The sequence below is a fragment of the Macrotis lagotis genome, chromosome 1 (assembly GCF_037893015.1).
Source record: "Macrotis lagotis isolate mMagLag1 chromosome 1, bilby.v1.9.chrom.fasta, whole genome shotgun sequence".
Classification (NCBI taxonomy): Eukaryota; Metazoa; Chordata; class Mammalia; order Peramelemorphia; family Peramelidae; genus Macrotis; species Macrotis lagotis.
In genome coordinates this window covers 750,287,595-750,312,920 of record NC_133658.1, presented here as the reverse complement: position 1 = coordinate 750,312,920, position 25,326 = coordinate 750,287,595, and the positions used below count along the sequence as shown (strand labels likewise).

Here is a 25,326-nt window from a genome sequence, read left to right as displayed (position 1 = left end):
CCCAAGTCACCTGGTCCAAATGAACTATATCCATGTATCCTGAAAGAGATGATGAATTTAACTTCAGAGCCACAATAAGTAATGTCTGAGACACCATGGAAAAAAAGGGAAGACTAAAAGATAAACTTTATTCTGCTTTTCAAAAAATGAAAGAAAGTGGAGTCTGAAAACTAATGGAGCAGTGAACTTGGCTTCAATTTTATAATGTTACTAAAAGACATGGAAGCAGTGATCACAAAGAGCCAGGATGAACTAAGCTACAAAAAATATAAACAGAAAGAACAAAACAAAATGGAATACTATAAAATTAGAGTAGCCAATTATGTTCCTACAGCTGAGACAATGTACCTTCCTTCTTTGAGAAGGAAGAGAATATGAAGAGAATATGGTAACTATAATTTAACTAGATTTTATTAAAGATTTAACAAAGCATCTGATGCTATTCTTGTGGAAAAGTATGCAAACTGAATAACAATACATAAATGGCTTTAGAAATCGGTGAAGGAATGAATGAAATAGCTTTTAAAAGTCAGTGGATAGAGCACTGGCCCTTTAGTCAGGAGGACCTGGGTTCAAATACAATCTTAGACACTTAATAATTATGTAGCTGTGTGACCTTGGGAAGTAAATTAATCCATTGCCTTGCAAAAAGCAAAAAAAAAAAGTCAGTAAGAGTCAGAAATGTTATCTAACAGTTAAAAATATCTAATGTGATCTTAGGCTGCATTACGTTGTTGTTGTTGTTTTTGTTGTTATTCTTGAGTTATGCCTGGCTCTTCATGACTCTATTTGGGGTTTATCCTGGCAAAGATACTGGAGTGGTTTGCCATTTCTTTCTCCAGCTAATTTTACAGATGAGGAAACCAAGGCAAACAAGTGTTAAGTAATTTGCCCAGGGTCACACAACTAGTAAGGATCTGAGACCAGATTTGAACTCAAGTCTTCCTTACTTCAGCCCTGATGATTTATCTACTGCACCACCTAGCTGTAATTAGGAGATAAAAGTCCTGCTATAGTCTGTTTCTATGAGACCACATCCTGAAAGAACTGGTGGATGTACCTACAGAGCCACATTGTATTGTGTAATTCTACAAACCACAGTTTAGAAAGGGAATTAGAAGGACAATTTCATCTCATTTCTCAACTGGATAAGCCATTCTGGAACTTCCCAAGAAGTTAAGTAACTTCTCAGGGCCTTAGTTTTATAATCTCTAAAATGGGGAGTGGAGGATGAAACTATCCAACTTCCAAAGTCCTTTACAGTTCTGAAGTCATGATCCTATGATCCCCTGTTTGAGACTCAGGCCCTGGGGATCATAACTATCATTTATCTGAACTTTTCCAAATCTGCTATTTCTATGATTTTTAATTGACCTAGTACTTTAAAGAGTGTACAATATTCTATATAATGATTTTGAAGCCTATGATATATATATTATTTTCATTATATAGATGAGGAACCTAAAACTCACTGGGATTAAGTAATTTTCCCATTGCTAGAAAGGTCAGAAGATGGATTTGAAACCAGGTCTTTCTGGCTCCAAGGCAAGCACTCCATCTACCATGCCAGTCAAGCCATCAATTCTTGACAGACTATCCAATTCTGTCCTCTGCAGCTGTCACCAACTCTAGAATAATCACAATTTCCCCCCAAGGTTTTATTATTTCTCCTTCACCAAACAGATCTTCCTTGTGGATCAGAATTCTAGCCACAGAGTAGCAGATCCCTTCATCAAGATCCCTTCATCACTTTCTTTATGTTCTAAAAGATTTACCAGCAAGACAGATCAATAATATTATTTTAAAATTACAAATACAGAATGTTTCAGATGCTATGATCTGAGTGGAAAGTCCAGGAGAAGATGATTGCATCTGCAGTTCTGCCTGGTCTCATCTCCCCAGAACAAGATGCTCTTCCCAGGATAGGCTGCTCACTTCTAATCTCATCACCATGCTACTAACTCAAGTCTCTTCTCCCCTCTGATGAAAGGACTGAAGGGTGGTATACCAAATTACCCCCAAAGTCTTTCTTTATTAAGGGAAGACCTGCAGCTCAGTCCACTTTGCATCTGCAGTTCTGCCTGGTTTCAATTCACCACAACTTTGATGCCCCTGCAATAGGAAGTCCTCTTCCCCTTCCCCACTCCCTGCTTTGTACTCTCTGCTCCTATTATGCTCCTTGTGGGCAGAGACTGTCTTTCTCTTTTTAGTAATCGCCCCCCACCACTTAGTACAGTGTCTGGCACATGGGATATACTTAATAAATGCTCATGAAATTACTGAATGAATGCGTGTCCACATGTCCTTTGGATCTGCCTTCAGGTCTGAAACCTGGTACAACATTGTCACTAGTCAGGACAGAGAGCCAGCTCTTTGCTTACCTGAGTAACTGCTTTCACTTGACCAGTGTTCACAGTGGTAACAGGAGTGGTGACAGCTGTCTCTGCAATCACATACTGACCCTGAGGAATGGCCATCATTTGGAGCTCAGATGCTGAAACAGAAAATATCCAAAAATCAGTGATTTCAGAGTTTAAAGTTACAGTTTACAGAACTAAATGATTTGTCAGTAACCACACTCCCTATGGAATTTGCCTGTTATAATCCTTTTAGGGGAGAACCAGAGACCTGAAAGTTCATTCCCTTTAGGTCATTAAGTGACAAGGAATCCAAAAAAAAGGAGAAGAGGAAGCAAAAAAGAAGTCACCCAGCCAAGTCTTGGGGTCTACTGTTTAAAGAACAGGAGAGAGTAAGAATACAGAGATGTAGACAGTCACAGCAAGAAATAAATGGCTCTTCTCCAATAAAGGGAACAGACATTCCATAAAGCAGACATAGGCAATAAGTCTTTCAAATGAAGATTTTGAATTTCCTAAGAAAGTTAATTATTGGGGGGCAGAGCCAAGATGGCGACATGAAGGGATCGAGTCTTAGGAGCTCTCTGATAAAAACTCACAAGCTAAGGACTCTAACTAAACTTTCGAGAGACAGAACCCACAAAAGGACCCAGTGAGGCAGTTCTCCTACTCAAGGTAACCTGGAAAAGAGCAGAAAGGCTCTGCTCACCGGGGTCGGAGGGGCGGCCCACTGGTGGGGTGGCCCGCCAGAGGGAAAGAACTTCAGCCTCCTGGAGGCAGCCCCAGGGCGCTGGGAGCCGTGGCTCACAGCAGCGGGGAGTCTCCTGAGTTGTACCCCAGGGAGCACCAGGCATAAAGTGGGGGAACAGCGGGGCACCTCTGCCAGAGCGAGCACGTGGAGCCCAGCCCTCAGGGCACACAGCCAGCAGCTTGGACATTCCCTAGCCCTGATCCAGGAACAGACGCAGACAGAGCAGGTAAGCAGGAGCCCCCAGGGCATGAGCCCATTGAGCTGAGGGAGGGGAGTGAAGAGAGAGAGACTGCAGAGCTCTGTCCTCTACCCCTGGAACAAGACTCTGGGGCTCTGACCAGATTCAGATCCTGATCGCAGTCTAGGCCCCCCCACAGAACAACAGGGCCCCCCCACCTCGGCCTCGTAGCAGAGGGGGGCGCTTATGGTCATTCACAGACCAGGAGGGAGGACAGAGCCTCACACACTGAGACCCTTGTGGAAGTGTCCCAAAAGCTCAGGAAGCACCCCAAAAAACAGGCTTGGGCTGGGAAAATGAGCAAGCAAAGAAACAAGAGGAAGACCATTGAGAAATATTTTGCAAATGAGCCCAAGAAGGATCAAAATACTCAGTCTGAAGATGAGGAAGCACAAGCTCCTGCATCTAAAGACTCCAAGAAAAACAGAAATTGGGCTCAGGCTATGACAGAGCTCAAAAAAGACTTGGAAAATCAAATGAGGGAATTGGAAGAAAAACTGGGAAAAGAAAGGAGAGAGATGCAGGAAAAACATGAAAATGAAGTCAGCAGCTTAGTCAAGGAAATCCAAAAAAATGCTGAAGTAAATAGCATGCTAAAAACCAGCTTAGATCAAATGGATAAAACAGTTCAAAAAGTTATTGAGGAGAAGAATGCTTTAAAAACCAAAATTAGGCAGATGGAAAAAGAGATAAGAAAACTCTCTGAGGAGAACAAATACTTCAGACAAAGAATAGAATTCAGGGAGATTGATGAATTTACCAGAAATCAGGAATCAATACTTCAAAAGCCAAAAAATGAAAAATTAGAAGAAAATGTGAAATATCTCATTGAAAAACAACTGATATGGAAAACAGACTTAGGAAAGATAATTTAAAAATTATTGGAATACTTGAAAGTCATGATCAGGAAAAGAGCCTTGACATCATTTTCAAAGAATTACTACAGGAAAATTGCCCTGATATTCTAGAAGCAGAGGGCAAAATAGAAATGGAGAGAATCCACCAATCCCCCGCCCCGAGAAAGAGATCCCAAAAAACCAACCCCCAGGAATATTATAGCCAAGTTCCAGAACTCCCAAGTCAAAGAGAAAATATTACAAGCAGCCAGAAGGACACAGTTCAAATATCGTGGAGCTGTAGTCAGGATCACACAGGACTTAGCAGCAACTACATTGGAAGCTCATAGGGCTTGGAATACAATATACCGGAAGGCAAAAGAGCTTAGAATGCAGCCAAGAATGAACTACCCAGCAAGGCTGAATGTCCTCTTCCAGGGAAAAAGATGGACTTTCAGTGAACCAGGGGAATTTCAAATGTTCCTTTTGGAATGGCCAGAGCTGAACAGAAGGTTTTATCTTCAGATACAGGACTCAGGTGAAGCATGGAGATTGGAGGAGAGGGGAGAAATATGAGGGACTTAATGAGGATGAACTGCATGTATAGAAAAATGATACTGATAATATTCATATGAACCTTCTCAATTAATAGAGCAGGTAGAGGGAGCTTTTATAGTTGAAGCACAGGAGAAAGCTGAATTCAAAGATAAAATATGGTGTAAAAATGGAGTCAATAGAAAAAAAGGGAAATGGAATGGGAGAAAGAAAAAGGAGAGGGGGAATAGTCCAAGATATTTCACATAATAAGATTTTTTTTATTACAATGAGCTATTGCAATGATATGGAAGGGGGGAGGCAAGGGGGAATGAGGGAACCTTTGCTCTCATCAGAGATGGCTAGGAAAGGAAACAGCAAATATACTCAATGGGGTATAGACATCTGGAATAAGAAGGAGGGGGGAGCAGGGGGAAGGGGTGGGGATGTGAATAAAGGAGGAGAGGATGGACCATGGGGGGAGAGTGGTCAGATATAACATATTTTCTTTTTTACTTCTTGCAAGGGGCTGGGATTGGATGGCCTGTCAAGGACCATAGGGCCAGGTGGATGCTGGGCCTAAGGGGTGGTATGGGGGCTCAGGGCTTCTTGGCCCCAGGACCAGGGATGTCTGCTGCGCCACTCAGCGACCCTACAGCAGAGTCAGAGTGAAAGGAGAGAGAAAATATAGTACATGGTAGTGGAGAAATAAGAAAGGAGGGAGTTGCGATCAGCAATGGCAACATTGGAAAAATATGGAAGTAACTTTTGTGATGGACTTATGATAAAGAATGTGATCCACCCATGACAGAGTTGTTGGTGTTGGAACAAAGACTGAAGCATATTTTTTGTTATTATTATTTGGGGGAGGGTGCAGGGCAAGTGGGGCTGGGTAGCCTGCCTGGGGCCACATAGCAGGGTGATCTTTGGGTGTCTGGGGTCAGATTCGGACCCAGGTGCTCCTGGCTCAAGGGCCAATGCTCTGTCTGCCACCCAGCCACCCCTACTATTATTACTATTTTATTTTATTTTGGGTCTTTTTTTTTCTTTTTTTTGGTTTTGCAGGGCAGTGGGGATCAGGTGGCTTGCATATCACATGGCTGGGTGATTATTGGGTTTACGAGGCTGGATATGGACTTGGGTGCTCGTAGCTCCAGGGCTGGTGCTTCATCCATTGCACCACCTGGCCATACCTACAATTATTACTATTATTTTTTTTAATTTTAATTTTTTTCTCTCCCCTTTACTTTTTTCGCCCAAGCAAGTCTAACTATATTCATGGGGGGAGGGGTATTTTGTTTACTTGTAAACAAGAATATTTTATTAATGTAAAAAAACATTTGTACAAAATGAGAATAAAAAATAAATTTAAAAAATAAAGAAAGAAAGAAGGAAAGTTAATTATTTAACAACTCTGTAAAAATTGCAAAGATTGAACAACATACAACTAAAAAAACCCTTCTGTTCTTAATAGGGCTTATTATCAGTGGTAGTTTAAAAAAAATTAGTCATTTTTACTAGTCAAAACTAAACTATTTCTTGGAGTAAACAAACAAGTTTCCTATGTGTGGGGAGCTTAATTTTGCCATCTCTGGAAAACAATAAAAACAACCAAATGATAGAGATCAAGTAGGCAGAAATCATTTTTCAAACATAGGTTATGAATAATGCCAAAGGAAGAAAGGACCAGAGTTAGAGCACCAGAAGGAGGAAGAAAGGATTCCCACTATGGGGAGTGGAAAGAAAAGTTGATACCATTCCAGTCTATCAGTTGTGTCATCATTAGCTCCCCTTTCTACATCAAAACAGTAATGCACTTCTTATGTGTAAGTACTACACTAGTGGAAGATACACAAATTTAAATAAGGCATGGCCCTTGAACTCATGGAACTGAGTAGGGAATAAGATCCCCAAACCATAATATATAACATTCCAAGATGGACCTGTGATAGAGCAGCCACCTAGCTAAATTTCAATAAACTCTTCATAAGGTTGGTCTCAGGATGATTGAATTTTTTAGCCATAACAACTCCTGATGATCCCCTGCTAAGTTATTGGGTGGCAGATGGGGGGGGGGGGGTGAATGTTGGGAATAAGAGGAGTAGAAGATGTACCTCACAGTGTTGTTCTGAGGTTCAAACATGCATAAGACTCTTTATAAAGTCCCCTTGTAAGTGTGAACTGCTCTTATTTTTGCTATTATAAAAGTTCAGGGACATCCTTCACTCAGAAAACCATACTAGTATGGATGAGAAGGTGGAAAAGTAGGTACTAGTCAAATTTCTAGAGCTAAGTTCTCACAAATAAGTTTGGTTAGTAGCACAAGTGTACTGAACTTAGGACAGTGGCATAATGATGGAACTCATTTTATCTAAGGTTATGGTTTATGAAGGGATGAGCAATTTTTGAGTATGTTAACCACACTGCATAGTGTAGAATCTTATATTTAGAAGGGCCTACAGTTCAACCTTGTAAAAGATGTAGGAATGCCCATTCATTGGGGAAAGGCTGAACAAACTGTGGTATATATATATATATACGTGTGTGTGTGTGTGTGTGTGTGTGTGTGTGTGTGTGTGTGTATGTATTTCTGTGATAGAATACTATTGTTCTATAAGAAATCATGAGGGATGGGATTTCAGAAAAGCCTGGAAAGGCTTGCATGAATTGATACTAAGTGAAATGAGCAGAACTAGAAGAACATCATACATACTAACAACAACATGGGGTGAGGATCAATGAACTTATTCATTTCAACAGTACAACAAAGATAATTTTAAAAGACTTGTGATAGAAAATACTATCTGTATCCAGAGAAAACCAAAGTTTATTATCTTCAATTTTTAAAAGTTTTCTTATGATGTCATTTTTTCCTCCTAATTTTTTTTTCCTTCCATTGGGATCTGATTCTTCTCTCACAACATGATCAATATGGATCTATGTTTAGCAGGATTATAAATGCAGAGTCTGTATCAGATTGCTTTCTGTCTGGGAAAGGGGAGAGGAAAAGAAGGAAGGAAAATGTAAAACTCAAAACCTTGCAAAAAAAAGATCGATAAGAACAATCATTACATGTAATTGGAAAAGCAAATAAAATATTTAAAAAATTTTATCTCTGCTCTCAAGGAATTTAAATTCTAATGGTAGGGGGGAACCACAAACAAATAACACAGTGTAAAGGGAAGGTACTTGAAAGGACTAAGAAAGGTCTATTTATGAAAGAGAGATTTGAGCTGAGTCTTAGAGGAAGTCAGAGAAGTTGAGAAAAGAGAGCATTCCAGACAGGAAGGAAAAAGTAACAAGTAAAAAGACTTGAATTTGAGGACCAGCAAGAAGGCCAGTATTGCTCAACAGTAGAGCACCAGCAAGTGAGTCAAATGTAAGAAAATTTGAAAGGTAGGAATAGACCAAGTTGTGAACATTTGTTCCCAGAAGTAAGAAGGAACTACTAGATTTTATTGAATAAAGGGAGTATCATGGTCAAGCTAGAACTTTAAGAAGATACTTTTGGCAACTGGCTGAAAGATGGATCAGAGTGAGGCAGGATTCTAGGTATGAGGTGATGAGGGCCTGCATCAAGGTAATAGGTGAATGGAGAAAAGGGGACATAGCTGAGAAGTGTTGGGAAGGGAGAAATAACAAGAATGAACAACATATAGAATATGTGGGGTAAGGAAAAACCCAAATGGGTGTATCCTGAATGAAAATCTTACTAAGGAGAACTTAGAGAGTAGTCATGGAAAACTAAAGAAGAGAAATTTTTCAGGAGGAGAGGATAATCAACAATGACAAAAGCTGCAGACAGGTTGAGTAGTTTTTGATAATTAGGAGATCAGTAGTAACCCTGGAAAAAATGAGTTTCAGTCAAAACTGAAAGTTAGCCAGACTGGGTATAGAATCAAGTTACATGAGAAAAATTAGTAGTGCTACCAGGAATTTGGCCAAGAAAGGAAAGAGAAATATAAGCATTAGCTAGCAGAGATGTTCCAACAAAAAGGATTTTTAAAGATGGAGGAGACATGGGCATGCTTCTAGACAGCAGGGAAGGACCCAGAAGTTAAAGAGAGACTGAAGATTAGAGAGAAAATAGGGATCACAGAAGAGAACAAAAGAAGATGAAAGGAGATGGGATCAAACATGCATCTTGAGGGATTTGCCTTGGAAAGAAAAAAGGTACCTCATCATGTAAGACAAAGGTGAAGGAGGAAAAAATGTGGGAAAATGTCTAGGTGACATAAGTTGAGAAGGAGGGAAGTTTTCAGTGAAAATAACATGTACAGAGATAATGTAAATAAAAAATTATATACCAACTAGACAAATGCAAAGGAGAACAAGGAGAAAACATTAACAAATAAAGGAATTAAGAAGAAAGTTAGGGATCATATGATCAGAGATGAAAGAGTGAGCATCCCAGACATAGCAGACAGCAAGAGCAAAAGCAAAGAGAAGGAATGAGGATCAGCAAGCAGACTATTGGGTAGTATTATACAATATGGGAGAAAAATAATGTGTAATCAGGCTGGAAAGATAAATTAAAATCATGTTATAAAGAACTTTAAATACCAAGCAGAGGGGTTTATCTTAAAGACAAAAGGGAATCAATGAAGATTCTTCAACAAAAGAGTGACATAGTCAATACTGTGTTTTATCAATATCATTTTGGTAGGTATATGTAAGGGAAAGATTTGAGTCAGGAAAGTGAATGGTAAAAGTCCAGGCAAAAGAAGACACATGAAGGTCTGAACTATGATGATGCCCATGTGAATAGAAGGAATGAATATAGCAAATGATGGCAGTAGGAATCAACAGGACTTGGCAACTGATTGAATATGGGAGAGGGAGAGATGAGTCAAGGATGAATCCAAGGCTGTGAAACTGTAAGACTAAGGGGAAAACAGTGTGTATGCCCTTAACAAAAAAAAAAGGGGATATTTGGAGAAGGGATGAATTTGTCCCCAAATATAATAAGATCATCATATTTTCAGTCCCTCCCTATCTTGATTACTGCATTAGCCTCATAACTGATCTTCTGGACTTCAACGCTGTTCTTCCAAATGACCTTCATATACTACCAGACATCTTGCTTAAATGTAGATTAGTAATGTCAGTATAAATATCTCCCTATTACCTAAGCTGCAAAGTCAAGTTATACCATAGAATTCAAGCCCCTTCACCATCTGTTCTCTTCCTCCTTCTTTGTGAAAAAAAAAAAGCTATCTAGTTTTATCTCATATAATTTCCCTTCTATGTACTTTGTAGACTGATCAAACTGGACTATTCATAGTCTCATTTATACAGCTTATAGAAGTTCATACATAACCTTAAACTATACCCAGAATGTTCTCTTTCCTTTTGCTGAATAAATACCTAATCTTTAAAGCATAATTGAAAGACCATCTCCACTATGAAGTCTTCATTGATCTGCCTCAGGAACATTTTTTCCATCAGGTCTCACACTGCTCTTTGCATCTCTCTTATGCACCTTCATATATTATGTTGAATTACAGTTATCTCTGTATACCCTTGTCTTATCTAAACTTTCTATTTCACCAATTACCTCAGAGTTCTGTACATAGTGAGCACTTAATAGATATTAAATTAAATATTAATTTTATAAATTATCAGAGATGTCAAATAACCTGAGATCATATAACTATTAACTGCAAACCTGAGAATAAAATACAGGTTTTCTTAAATTCTTTATCTAGTAATCTTTCCACTATTTATGCTGAAATCCTTTCTGGTTAATTATATTGGTTGATCTTAACATCAGAGACAAAGTAAGAGAAGTCAAAAGTCCCTTAATTTCAGACAACCTGCTAAATGTTAGATGAAATGCAACTATAAGTATTGTGATCAAGAATACTGAGGAGGTCCAGAGGGGTGGAGCCAAGATGGTGGCATGAGAACAGTCTTTCCTAGGAGCTCTCTCAAAAATATTCCAAAAGCCTTAAAATTATGGCTCTAACTAAATTTTTGAGAGATGGAACCCACAGAAAGATCCAGTGAGGCAATTCTCCAGCCCCAGGTAACATGGAAGATCGTGGGAAAGCTCTGTTTCATGGGGGTGGAGGGGGGCGGCAGTACAGCCAGGATTATCCCACCAGACTGAAGGAGCTCCAGCCTTCTGGGAACAGCTTGCTTGACTGGTTGCCTGAGTCCTGGGGAGTGCAGGCTCCCAGCAGCAGAAGCAATTTCCTGACCTGGCAACCCAGGGAACACTAAGAATAACTTGGAAGATCAGTGGGGAAACCTCTTCCAGAATGAGTGGGAGCCTGTGTGGCCCTCAAAGCAGCCCAGATCCCAGGAAATGGAAGCAGACCTGCAGAGCTACCCGGCAGCGAGCTGCCTAGCAGCTGCAACAGAGTGTTCAGCCCATGGAAAAAGGGAGACTGTCGAGGTCTCTTGTCTGGCCCTGGGACAGGACTCTTGTGTTTTGTTCATATTCAGACCCTGCCTGGTCCCAGTCTGGACCCCCCATTGCCATGCAAGACTAGAACACAGGCCAGGAGAGCAGTCAGAATCTCTCATAAGACCTTGAAGGAACTGAGGTCCTTGTGAGAGGTGTCCCAGTAATACTCAAAAGTTCAGAAAGCACCCCAAACCAGGCAGAAGCTGGGAAAATGAATAAACAGAAAAAAAAGGAACCTGACCATACAATTATTTTGGGTCCATGGAGGACCAAAACACACACTCAGAAGATGAGAAAGTTCCATTTTCTGTATCTAAATCCTCCAAGAAATATAGAAGTTAGTCTCAGGCTATTTCAGAGCTCAAAAAAGATTTTGAAAATCAAATAAGGGAGGTAGAGGAAAAATTGGGAAGAGAAATGAGACAGGAAAAACATGAAAACCAAGGCAAAAGCTTAGTCAAGGAGATCCAAAAAAAAACCAAAAACATGAAAAACTAGTTTAGGTCAAATGGAAAAAACAGTTCAAAAAGTTAATGAGGAGAAAAATACCTTAAAAAGCAGAATTGGCCAAATGGAAAAGGAGATAAGAAAGCTCTCTGGGGGCGGCTAGGTAGCACAGTAGATAAAGCACCAGCCCTGGAGTCAGGAGTACCTGAGTTCAAATCCGGTCTCAGACACTTAATAATTGCCTAGCTGTGTGGCCTTGGGCAAGCCACTTAACCCCATTTGCCTTGCAAAAAAGCTAAATAAAAAAAAGGCTCTCTGAAAAAAACAACTTCAAATGTACAATGGAGCTAAAGGAAGCTGATGACTTTGTGAGGAATCAAGACACAATAAAACAATATAAAAAGAATGAAAAACTAGAAGAAAACGTGAAATATCTCATTAAAAAAACAAAAACAAAAACAGTGGATCTGGAAAACAGATCCAGAAGAGGCAATTTTTAAATTATTAGGCTACCTGAAAGTCACAATCAGGAAAAGAGCTTTGACTTCATTTTTAAAGAATTTATACAGGAAAATTGCCCTGATATCCTAGAAGCAGAGGGTAAAATAGAAATTGAGAGAATCCACCAATCTCCTACTGAATGGGATCTGAAAAAATAACCCCCAGGAATATTATAGCCAAGCTCCAGAACTCTCAAGTCAAAGAGAAAATACTACAAGCAGATGGAACAAAACAATTCAAATATCTTGGAACTGCAGTCAGGATCACACAGGACTTAGCAGCATCCACATTAAGGCCTTGTAGGGTCTGGAATATAATATTCCAGAAGGCAAAAGAGCTTGCAATGCAACTGAGAATCAACTACCCAGCAAAATGAATATTCTCTTCCAAGGGAAAAGATGGAATTTCAATGAAACAGTGGAATTTCAAATGTTCCTCTTGAAATAACCAGAGCTGAACAGAAAGTTTATCTTCAAGTACAGGACTCAACTGAAGCATAGGAAGGGTAGACAGAGGGGCATATCATGAGAGATTTAATGATATTGAACTGCATGTATTCCTGCATGAGAAAATGATACAGATAATATGCATATGAACCTTCTCATATATTAGAGCAGTTAAAAGCTTTTACAGTCGAAACAAGGAGTCAAATTTGAAGGTATAATATATTTTTTAAATAGAGTCAATGGGAGGGAAAAAACATACTGGGAGAAAGGAGAGGTAGAATAGTATAAGATAATTCATGTAAAAAAGTCAAGAAATAGCTTTTGCAATGGTATGGAAGGGGAGGTAAGGGGGACTGAGGGATCTTTCATTCTCATCAGAAATGGGTAAGAGAGGAAACAATATACATATATATATATATATATATATATATATATATATATATAGATAGATAGATAGATATAGATATACATATATGTATTTATATATATTTATACTTAATAGAACATAGAAATCTAGAAGAAAAAGGAAAGAAAAGGGATGGGAGAAAGGGGACGGGGAAGGGATGGAGATGTAGGGGGATAAAGGAGAGGGTAGATCATAGTTAGATATAATATATTTTCTTTTTTTACTTTTTTTGCAAGGTGGTGGGATTGGATGGCCTATCCGGGACCACAGAGCTGAGTAGGTCCTGGGTCTCTGGGGTAGGATGTAGGCTTGGGGCCTCTTGGCCCCAGGACCAGTATTCTGTCAGCTGTGCCACTTGGCTGTCCCACAGCGCACTTTTGAAGAGGGACAGAGTGAAAGGAGAGAGAAAATATAATAATTGGTCGTGGGGAGAAATTGACAGAGGGAACCGTGGAAAAATATGGAACTAACTTCTCTGATAGACTTATGATAAAGAATGCAATCCACCCCAGAGACAGAGATGATGGTATCAGAACACAGACTGAAGTACATTTTTGTCCTCTTTCTTTCAATTTATTTCTCATGAGGTTTTTTATTTTTGTGGGGTAGGGGGGATTATGTTTACTCCTACAATAAGCCTATTTTAGTAATATGTAAATAAAAAATATAAAAAAAAATATGACTTGTCCAGGGCCACACAGGTAAAGGGCAAAGTTAGGGCTTAAACTTAACCTGGGTTAAAAGAAATGAACTTCACACTGAAAACAGGGCTCAAGTTGTTAGATTATGGGTTGAGTCAACAAGCATTTATTAATTGCTTGTCAGGTACCAGACACTGTGAAAAAAACAATTCAGTGGTGCTCTGTGACAAGTCAAAAATGTCATGCTACTTAAAGGTAATGGGTGGAAATTGAAAAGAGTTATTAGATTTTGGTTTGATGCAAGAAAAATCTAATAACCCAGTGGGCTATCTCAGAAGGAACTGTGCTTCTTTTTATTAAAGGTCTTTAAATAGAAATTTTATTGTTGCCTTCAAATATGAATATTAAAATAAAACCAATGGATACACTGTGCTTCACAGCATACATCACACTCCATCTCTCAATGGAGAAGAGGAAGACCTATTTCATTATTAGCTCCCCAAATAAAATTATGGTTTGAATGACAAAAAAAAGAATACAGTGGAATAGTTGCTTTCTGAAAACTTTCATATCCAAAATCTTTAAAAAACAAATGGGGGGGGTGGCTAGGTGGTGCAGTGGATGGAGACTGGCCCTGCAGTCAGGAGTGCCTGAGTTCAAATCCAGCCTCAGACACTTAATAATTACCTAGCCATGTGTCCTTGGGCAAGCCACTTAACCCCCATTGCCTTGCAAAAACCTAAAAAAAAAAAAAAAAAAAAAAAATGGGGGAGATGGGGGAGGGGGAGGAAACAAATTATGTGCCAGATGCAGAATGTGGTAAATAAAATATTCAAATCCTTGCCCCAACAAAATTAGGTTACTTTTTCTCTAATTCTAAACAATATTGAAACCTAAGTACAAAGCAAGCATGAGAGCTCCAAGTATTCTCTCTGAGGCTTGACTGGTGAAAAATAATGGGCAATTAAGGCAAGGAAGTTTCACTCAGCAAAATCAACTCAAGGCATCCTTGATGTCTATCCTTACTGAATATCTTTCTCTTACAGTGGCTAAGCAAATCTCCTTTTATTAGCTGTTGAGTAATGCATGAGTGTCTTATTTTGTTACAATATTGAATCTAAACTTTAGGGAAACTGGCCTGAGTCTGGCTCAGCCCAGAATATAGAGTTATTAATTACAACTGATTCCATAAGATAAGAAGTCAGAACCCCTATATAAGGCTAATCTCATGAGTTAATTCCAGAAATGTTAATATTTAGACCATCATTAGACCATCCTACTCTCAAAAAAAAACCCAACTCTATACACCTCACCCTCTCAATATAAGCAAAATCTCAGAATTATGTCTCAGGATCTATCCCCCATGTCAGTAGTGATTCTACACAAACCCATCAGGATTTATAAAGAGAGGCAGGTAATGATTCTTCCCAGTCCTAATAAAATAAAAGAGGCACTAAGATGAGGAATTAGGCAAGTCTAAAAACATTCTGAATGCAGTATAGAGGACCAGAATCTAGAAGTATAGAACCAGATATACTAGAAAAAAAGCTGAAATCCCAACAGGGCATGTTCTTTCCTCCAGATGTCACTTAGAGCAAGGATCTAGTTGGGATGACTCCACAACTCTCAATGCAAGGAAAATGTAATTACCCAGAAGCTCAACCTCAAGGATCTTTGTAACAGTGAAAGAATACAAGCCAAACAATGAATAGTAAAGAAAGGGGAAAAAAATCAAAATATCAAGAAAGTATAAATAAAAACAACATGGAAATTAAGAGATAGAAATCTTAAAAGGGAAAATAAGTAAAAGTTAAAAAAAACATACTAAACAAATATTAAAATATGAAAGAAAGTCAATCTTGTTAAATAATCAGAATCCTGTAGACTCTCCATTGATCATGGAATGGCAGCAAGAAATTCTGGAAGGTTCAAAAGAGAAATAAACTTCATAAAAGAAATCAGGAAAAAAGAGCTCTCAATTCATAATTTTAAAATAGAGATAAATAGCAAAGGAGGAAAATTTGAACACATGATGAAGAAGTTCCCCCAAAGAAGAGAAGTTATCAGAGAGGGAGACAAAACAAAAAACACCAACAGAAGAGAAATTAAACACAACAATATTAAAAGAACACATGAATTCTATGTAATCTAACAAATCTGACCTTGAAAATAGGATGTACTGAGTTAAATGACTTAAGAATGCTACCTAAAAGAACATGACAAACAAATTCTTCTACCATAAGGTAGAAAATAACACAAAATTAACCAGAATTTCTGAATACAGGCAACAAGCCATCAATTGAAAGAATCCACAGATGCCCACTAGAAGTCCAAATATATCAAAAACTTAAACTAAAGTTAGAGGAGCCCAGCTCCAATGCCAAAGGATCATTCCTTTATCATTACTCACGATAGCTACGGAAGGAGCTCCAGGTATTAGGTAGATATGTGTGCTGTACTGAGGAGCTCTGCTGCTGCTGCTGCTGCTGGAGGGTCTGCCCTTGTGTGGAAGAGTTGGCTTGCATATGAGAAGGGCTAAGCCCTGGTTGAGACTGCTGGACAGAAGGACTCAATGGCTGACCAGCCACCTAGAATCCAGCAGGGAAGAATATATTAGTTTGCTTTCCAGCACAGCTTCATAACACAAATTTCTAAGTTAAAAATTCAATATGAATGACAATTATTGCTGAAAATACAGAGCTATTCAAGCAATATTAATTTTGGTTAAATAAAAATAATTAATAATAAACAATGAGTTATAATAAATCTTTCATATCCTTTAGAGTTTCTAAAAACTGAAAATTTAACTATCTTCATTACTGGGGTAAAATGACATCAGAGGTTAAGTTATTTAAACATTAACTGAAGCTAAGTGACTTGTCTATGTCAAAAACAGCTTTGCACAGACACACATTCAAGGAATCTTCATGTCTTGTGAAAAAGAATGGAGAAACTATCAATCAGCCAGAGGGTGAGGGAGGAAGGGAACACAAATTTACTGAAAGTATATTGTGTTGGGCACTGTGCTAAGTGCTTTACTAATATTTTATTTGATCCTCACAAGCACTCTGTAAGGTAGGTACTATTACTCTACTGTTGAGAAAACTGAGGCAGACAGATTAAATGACTTGCCCAAGATGACAGTATCTGAGGTGAGATTTGAACTCAGGTCTACCTGAATCCAGGCACAACACAGCAAAAAAACATTCAAAAGCAAAAGATAAATTCTTCTCTACAATATCCTTTGATACTTCTACTAAAGGTTTGCTTTATTGTCTCATTATGTTGTGAACTTAAGTTGTTAAAGATCCACACCAGTAGAACATTAGCTCTGGCATCCTACTAAAGCAGTTAACCCCTTCCAGTATGGTCCTAGTGATAGCCTGCATATCTCTTTTCTTAGGACTGGCCTTCATTCAGACAAGCTCACTACCATTTTCACTAAAGAGTGATTTGTTTGGCCCCAGTTAGCCTCAAAAGTCCATTTTCTAGAACAATCTGTGTTGCTGGGAACATCCATATTCACAAAATTACAGATCTTTGAAGAATTGATGTCCACTATTACAGGGACCATCTTTATTAGGAAAAGTAAATGACCACACCTAAATTTGTCCACCGTCTCAGAGTCAATCAGGCTCTTAAAATAAGTGGCTAGGTTCTTTAAATAAAATCCAAAGACACCCAATATTCCTCATGCATAATCATGTCAAATGAGATCCAAAAATGCCAAAATTGGATAAGGTATCGCTTCCACCTCATTACTTTTTCATGGACTCTAAAGCCATCTTCATTTTGACCACCCTAGTGAGTAGATATGGAGAATGTTACCTGGGATGAAGATGGAGCTGGGGTGGTAGGCTCAGTGACCTGGATGTGCTGCACCTGAATAGCATGTTGGGTATATGTCTGAGGGTCATGGAGCTGACCAACATCCACTGTTGAATGCTGAGACTGATGAGGTGAAGTGGCCTGAAGGAAAGCAAGGCAATCCCAGAAATTAAATACTTGCTGAAAAATAAGGAAAGCCACTTTACATATATAGTTCAGTTTGAAAAAAATGTCCATCCAAAACTATAAAGGTGACAGAGGACTTCAACTATACCTCAATGTCCTGTCACCTGAGAGCTCTATACCCAAGTCAAGAAAGCCAGTATGAAAGAGAATAGTGATTATTTGAATAGGAAATTAGGTTTTTATTACATATAACTTTAATATTACTAATTGGTGGGCACTAAAGACAAATTTCTGTTATACTGAATGGAAAGGACCAAATAAGGGATAGTGAGGTTTGTAGAAAATCAAATGGACAGTTTTGATGACACAAAATTTAATAAGTTTTTGCACAAACAAAAGCAATGCAGTTAAAATGAGAAGAAAACAGTTAAACAGGAAAAAATTTTTTGCAACAATTTTCTATAATAAGGGTCTCATGACCATAATATCTAAGAAACTGGTTCAAATTTGTAAAACTGATTCAAACTTATAAAAGAGTTATTTTGCTATAGATAAATAGTCAAAAACTATGTATGAATGGGCAGTTTTCCTCAGAAGAAATCCAACTTACCAATAAACATATTTAAAAAATCATTTCAAATGACTAATCATTAGAAAAATCCAAATTAAAATAATTCTGAGGTTCTACTTCATACCCATAAGAGTAGCAAAGATGACAATAATGGGATGGACTATAGAAAAATAAGCACATCAGTGCATTATTGTTCTGTAAATTGATCTAGCCATTCTGGAAAACAATTTGGAGTTAGGTCCAAAAATTCATAGTATATGTGCATATTCCCCATGACCCACCAATACCACCTAATAGATTTATACCTCAAAATGATAAAAGAAAGAGGAAAAGAAACAATATGCTCAAAAGCATTTGTAGCAGCTCATTTAGTTATTTTAAATAACTGGAAACTAAGAATGAGATCACTGATGGGAGAAAAGTTAAACAAATTATAGTATAGGCAAGCAAAGGAATGTTACTGAATTGTAAAAAATGATGAAAGATAATTTCAGAGGAATCTGATAAGTATAAAGTAATACAAAGTGAAATGAGCAGAATCAGCAGAACAATACAATAACAACATTGAAAAGAAAAAAAATCAGCTCTGAAAGACATAGAAACTCTGATCAAGGCAATGATCAAACCATGATTTCAGAGGATGAAGAATGTAGCATTACTTCCTACTTCCTGACAGAATGATGATGTACATAAAATGAATACAGAAGAGAGATATTTTTAGACATAGCCAATGTGAGAATTTCATATATATATATATATATATATATATATATATATATATATATATTCACAAAACAAAAGTCTTGTAACAAATTTATATATGTTACAAAAGTTTTGTTTTTCTTTTTATCCCATACTGGAGAGAAGCCTGGAAAGGGGTAAGATAGTGCAAAGAAAAGACAGGAAAAGTCACTGAAGTATTTTTAAATGAGCAAAAGACCAAGAAGGAAAGCTGGAAACAATCACAAACAATCACAATAGCTTTGACAATTACATGCTGAATTTATTATATATTTAAAATGAAAAGCAAGGTGTACATAACAGAGATCCACAGTTTCATGCACAATTTTCTTTTACTCTCCTACTAAGAATACAGAAATATTATTTATTTAATATTTAATCCATAAATTTTTTTAAGTTTCATAAAATTTTTTAAATTAATAAATAAAACCCCTAATTATCAGCTTCTACCTACTCCCAAACTGAATGAAAAAGCTCATAGGGATCAAAGTTTCTTGTCTTTCATTTCTTTTTTTCTAATTAAAAGGTCTGGAAGGAGAGATTATTTACTTGTAACTAGTAATCCACTAGGCCACTAGGTGGCGGAGTGGATAGAGAGAGGGCCATGCCTGGAGTCAGGAAGGCCTGAGCTTAAATGTGACCTCAGATGTGCAACTGACTAGCTGCGTGACCCTGGGCAAGTCACCTAACTCTCCTCTTTGCCTCAGTTGCCTCTTCTGTAAAATGAATTGGAGACAGAAATATCAAACCGCTCCAGTCTATGCAAGAAAATCCCCAATGGGGTCACTAAGAATTGGACGTGCTTGAAAAGACTGAACAATAATAATAATAATCCATTAGAGAGTCAAGATGGGAGTCTAAAGTGGTCACCAGTCAAACAAGATGTAGGTAACAGCAGTTCCGTGATTATTACGGGGCTTGGTATTTTCAGCATTTCAAATAGAGATAAATTTGTTCTGTTGTGTCTTAAGTATATTTCCTCAAGTCAGTCAGTATAATAAAAACTCTGATAGGTTTTCTTCACATGACTCCTGCCACATTATAGAAATGGCCTACTAAATAATCTCTTATACAGAGGTTGTACCATACCAAGGTCTTACCTGAACTGCTGAAACCTGACCAAAACTGCTTTTTACAACTCCTCAATAAACCAGATCATCAAATGAACCCTTGATCAATTCATTATAAAAATATCTAGCATTTATGATGTATAAATATTAGCTCATTTCATCTTCACAAATATCCCAAATATGTAGGTGATCTCATTATCCCCATTTTCCAAGTGAGGCAGACAGAGATAAATAATTTGCCCAGGGTGCCACAACTAGCACAAATCTGAGGCAAGTTTGAACTCAGGTGTTTCTGCCCCTACAATTTACTAGGTCTCTGGGGAATGAATATTCAGAGGAAAGATTTGTATACACAAGCTCATTCAAATGCCACTTCAACAATTACTGGCCTCATATGCAATAAAACTGTTGAAACCTGCACTGTCCAAAAGTGAAATATGGAACACCATGGAATGTAGTCAGTGTCCTGTTCATTGTGAATATTTGGGTAGAGGCTGGATGATCCTCTGCTAAAGAAACTGGAAGGGATGTGGGACCTCAGGGTGTAAAAAGTTCCTTTCCACCTCTAAGAAAGACCTTGTGTTAGAAACAGGATCTCAAAACTTTTCAACACATACTATTAAAAGCAGACAAGTCCCTAAAGGAAATCAAATAGGATGTTTCTTTTCTATCTACCTCACAGATTTGAATCACATTCAAAAGAATGCTCTCTCAGAATCCAGTCTCTGCCCTGGGAATTGGCCTCCAATTTTGGGTCCAGTTTATAGACTGAAATTTCTAATGGTTATGTCAATCTGACAAGTGAAAATTGAGCTTGCTAGCAGTAATTTTAACAGAAATATGCCAAAGATAGAAACAGAGCCTACTAGTAATGCAGCCTACTAGTAGTAATTTTAACAGAAATATACCGAAGATGAAAATAGAATAAATGATATACAGAACCTGGGCTACTTGCACCACTTGAAGCTGTATATGCTGAGGTTGCTGCAGACCACTTGTAGACTGTGATACAGGGATATACTGAATTCTCTGATAGTCCCCTTGTGGGGTTCGATAATCTGTTGTAAGAGTCTGAGACAGTTCTGTCATTGCTTGAGTCAGCAGATCTGTTGTCTAAAGAAAAGTACATAAAACATGGATGAGTAACGTTTCATGACTTTAGAATAATTTCAGGGCTCTGGAAAACCTACTAAAACACAATTAATTGACCTCACAAAGAGATCTCATAGTTTATAGGTTCTCAATACTGGGGTGGGGAACCTTTTTTCTGTCAAGGGCTATTTGGATATTTATGACATCATTTGCCTGCTATATTTGGTCATATATTTAATTAATTCACCCCCTAAAAAGCTCCTAGAAGTATTGAATTTTGAGTCCTGCCTGAAGTTGCTGTGACAGCACCAGAACAAATGGCCTGCAGGCTGGTACTTCCCCACCCCTGCTCTAATCCAAGCCTGAGTCTAGGTAGAAATCTAGGAGAGGGTAAGAACAGAAAGAGTTAGCATCATGAAAATGACACTAATAGTTACTAATGAAGAGTCAAGGATCAAAGGGCCCTTGCAGCTCCCTCTTTGGAAAGAAGAAAGTCTTTGAAAACATAAGCGGATGATCCAGTCCCAGGCACACTAACAACCATAAATGCTAGATTCTAAGACCAAAGTACCACTGGGATTACTTCTGACATGTTACCATGAAATGATATTCATGTTTGATGAAAAACAGCATTTATTAAGTGTCTATTGCAACAGTAAGAAATAAGTAATGGACACTGAGAGAAGAATAAGATTTGGAATAGTTATGTCCTTACCACTACAGTCTCTCCAGTGGCGCTATCGGTGGTTAAGACTGCTGGAGTGGCACTGATGACAGCTGTTGTTAGTGGAGCATGTATGGTATTAGGGAGCTGGGCAAACTCAGGATGCTTTTTTCTGATGTGCTGCACCATCTTGGTCTGCAGGAATTGAGAAGGGGTAAAAGAGTCATTGGCAGCATGGCTTAAATCACTTTCAAATTTTCACATTTAAATCTCCTAAATGCTACTCTCATTTTCCATTATCACCCTTCTTTTTAAAAACTGCTGAGAGGAAACATACTGAATTCCCTAGGGGTCCCCTTGGGGGGTCTGATAATCTGTTATAGAGTCTGAGAGTTCTGTCATTGTTCAACAGAATCTATATCCTATAAGAATTTATGTGCTGTTAAGGGGAGAGGGGAGGGAAGAAAGAGAGAGAGAAAAATGTGGAACTCAAAAATCTTACAAAAATATGAATGCTGAAAACTATCTCCATAGGTAATTGGGGGAAAAAAAAGGAAAGAAAAATTACCAAAAAAAATTACTGAAAGGAACTAGCATAGGATAGACAGGAGCAAAACAATGTTGAAATAACATTTTGGAGAGGGGGAAAAAACAAATAGGGCTGAAAGGAAAAAAAAAAAAGGAAATGATATGGCAAGGCCAGAACCCTTCAGAGGACCTGCCACTCTCTCCATCTTTGGCAACCTCAAGCCTTCTCCAACCTTCCAGATACCTCCCATACCAGAACCAGGTCACTTTGGAAAACATTGGCTTGGTCCCCTGTAAATAAATCTGTTCTTTGATGACATAAAATTTCCTGTGAAATACAGGAAAACTCAAGAACCAGTAGAAAAAAAAGCAAAATCAATCTGGCATCACCATTCTCATCAGTACCATAATCCCCTTACATCTGTACTACACTTAAAAAGTTTTCCTCCCCTGTCTAGAGTGTATTTGATCCTCCTAACAACTCTGTTAAATAGGGAGGGCAAGTATCTTTCCCATTTTGCAGAGAAGGAAATCAAGGCTCAGAAAGTTGTAAGTGATTTGCTTGAGGTGGACTAGTTAGTATATGTCAGAGCTGGAACTTGACTTTAGGCACTGTGACAACTCATCCCATGTACTTTACCTTCTATGGAATCAAGACTACTAGAGAGCTCTCATTTTCCTAATAGTTCTTAAGTCCTCTTCAGGATTTTTCCAATGCACTTATATTCTATTTGGTCCTATTATTCTTGGCTTTCATCTTGCATTTCTTTTCCTGGATGGTGAACTGCAGAGGTACCTACTTCTGAGCTGTCTGGGTCTCACCAGTCCAGGCACCAAATTGAATTTTCTCTTTACATCCCCAGCTGTAAGCAGCCTCTGGCTTCAGGGACAATTTCTTCTGCCAAATGAGTTACAGGAATATTTTTTTCCTATCCAATTCAGGAAGAGCTAACCAGGGATATAAGAAATTTCAGAAACTCTAGTGTGACCCTGGCATTAACAATAGATAGATAGGGAGAGAGAGGAAGTGAGAGAGAGACAGACAGACAGACAGACAGACAGACAGACAAAGAGACAGACAGAGAGAGAGAGAGAGAGAGAGAGAGAGAGAGAGAGAGAGAGAGAGAGAGAGACAGACAGACAGACAGACAAAGAGACAGAGAGACAAACAGGGACAGAAAAAGAGAGACACAGAGAGAGAGGGAGGGAGAGAGAGACAGACAGAGAGAAATATTGAAGTTAAAATAAATCACCCAAAGGGCAACAAAAATGTGCATATACCCTTTGATCCAACAATATCACTACTGGGTCTATACCCTGAAGAGATGATGAAAAAGGGTAAAAACATTACTTGTAAAAAAATATTCATAGCAATCCTGTTTGTGGTGGCAAAGAATTGGAAATTATGTAAATATCCTTCAACGGGGGAATGGCTTAACAAACTGTGGTATATGTATGTCATGGAACACTATTGTTCTATTAGAAACCAGGAGGGACAGGAATTCAGGGAAGCCTGGAAGGATTTGCATGAACTGGTGCTGAGTGAGATGAGCAGAACCAGAAGAACATTGCACACCCTAACAGCAATATGGGGGTGATGATCAACCTTAATGGACTTGCTCATTCCATCAGTGCAACAATCAGGGACAATTTTGGGCTATCTGTGATGGAGAATAACATCGGTATCCAGAGAAAGAATTGTGGAGTTTGAACAAAGACCAAAAATTTTTACCTTCAATTTAGAAAAAAAAAAAAGTTATCTTATTATGTAATTTTGCTACTTTGTAACTTTGCTATTTTATTTTTTTCCATTAAGGATATGATTTTTCTCTCTCATTACATTCAAATTAGATCATGGAAACAATGTAAAGACTAACAGACTGCCTTCTGTGGGGGGGGTGGGGGGAGGGAAGCGAGATTAAGGGGAAAATTGCAAAATTCAAAATAAATAAAATCTTTAAAATTAAAAAAAAAATTCCTAATCTCTCTTACTTTGCTACTGTACTGTTTGGAGCAGTGGGGACAACAGACAGGAGGAGTAGCTATTGTGCCAGTCAGCTGAGTATGGGTGCTCAGCATAGGATCTGGTTCTCCAGGACCAGCAGGACGAAGTTTCCGGATGCTTGGTGGGAGCTCAGCTCCTGGATGGTTCTTCAAAATGTGAGCTTTCCGCTTACTAGCACTTTTGTAAACCTGTAGAAAGGAGTAATTTAACATAACTGTAATAAACATCTCGAGACTATTTCCTTAAAACATATAAATAAGCCCATTCAATTACTGATATCTAGTAAATAAGAATAATATTATGTACTGACAATGAAAATCTATGAACAACTGTAATGAAAACATAATATAAATCAGAACATAACAAATTAGATATGTTCAACTTCCCTGAATTTGTATATAACAAAGGCAGAATCAGTGAATAGTCTAGACTGAGAGGCTATTTACAAAGAAACAGAAAACAACTCTCTATACATAGAAAAATGGAATTTTAAAACTATAAGGGACTTAAGCTATCATCTAGTTCAGTCCCTTCTTTTTACAGATTAAAACACTGAGTCCCAGAGAATGTTATAACTTATTCTCACACAACTAGTTACCTATAGTCTGCTTCTTCTGACTCCCAATGCATTTCTCTCATTCTCTTACATATTTCTGCTTCCCATAGCTAGCTCTGTCTTTTGGCTAATGACTGCAGCTCTCAGATGACAAAAGTCATGTTCAAAAGCCCCCACAAAAAATAGCAAATCTAATGATCCCCTTTCATGCTTCATGATGAGACTTTTTCAAGCTATCATTTGGTGAAGGCTTTCTTTGAAACTCAATGTGAAATAAATAAAATTTTTATAGAAATTCAACACAAAAATAAAACTTTTAAATTAAATTTTAAAAAAATTCAATGCAGTGTTCACCAGAAAAACTGAAAAGGTATCTTAACTCCACACACACAAGTGTTTTATGAAAGTAAGTCCTTTCCCCCCCCCCCCAGTTTTTCCAATGCACAAAGTCCCAAAACCATATATGGTAGAAAGGGTTCATAAAGCTCATTCTCAGAAGAGATCAATCAGCTCACTTTTTTTTAATCATGATTTTAAAATGAATGTAAAACTGGGACTTTTTCACTAAGAGTTTTA

At 38.0% G+C, this 25,326-nt stretch overlaps 1 protein-coding gene across 6 annotated transcripts in view; it reads right to left on the bottom strand.

Annotated features, from left to right (window-relative positions):
• PRDM10 (PR/SET domain 10) overlaps positions 1-25,326 on the bottom strand; it is a 150,567-nt gene that overhangs the window by 8,496 nt on the left and 116,745 nt on the right. For 5 of the 6 annotated variants that reach the window (XM_074216304.1, XM_074216305.1, XM_074216303.1 and 2 more), the window contains exons 16-21: positions 24,182-24,382; positions 21,713-21,856; positions 20,848-21,018; positions 17,398-17,538; positions 15,980-16,157; positions 2,382-2,494 (exon numbers count right to left, since the gene is read on the bottom strand). In XM_074216304.1, the coding sequence (XP_074072405.1) occupies positions 2,382-2,494; positions 15,980-16,157; positions 17,398-17,538; positions 20,848-21,018; positions 21,713-21,856; positions 24,182-24,382 (948 nt within the window). Of the gene's footprint in view, positions 1-2,381; positions 2,495-7,374; positions 7,701-15,979; positions 16,158-17,397; positions 17,539-20,847; positions 21,019-21,712; positions 21,857-24,181; positions 24,383-25,326 lie in introns of those variants that run through there. The other variant, XM_074216306.1, reaches the window with a different exon arrangement.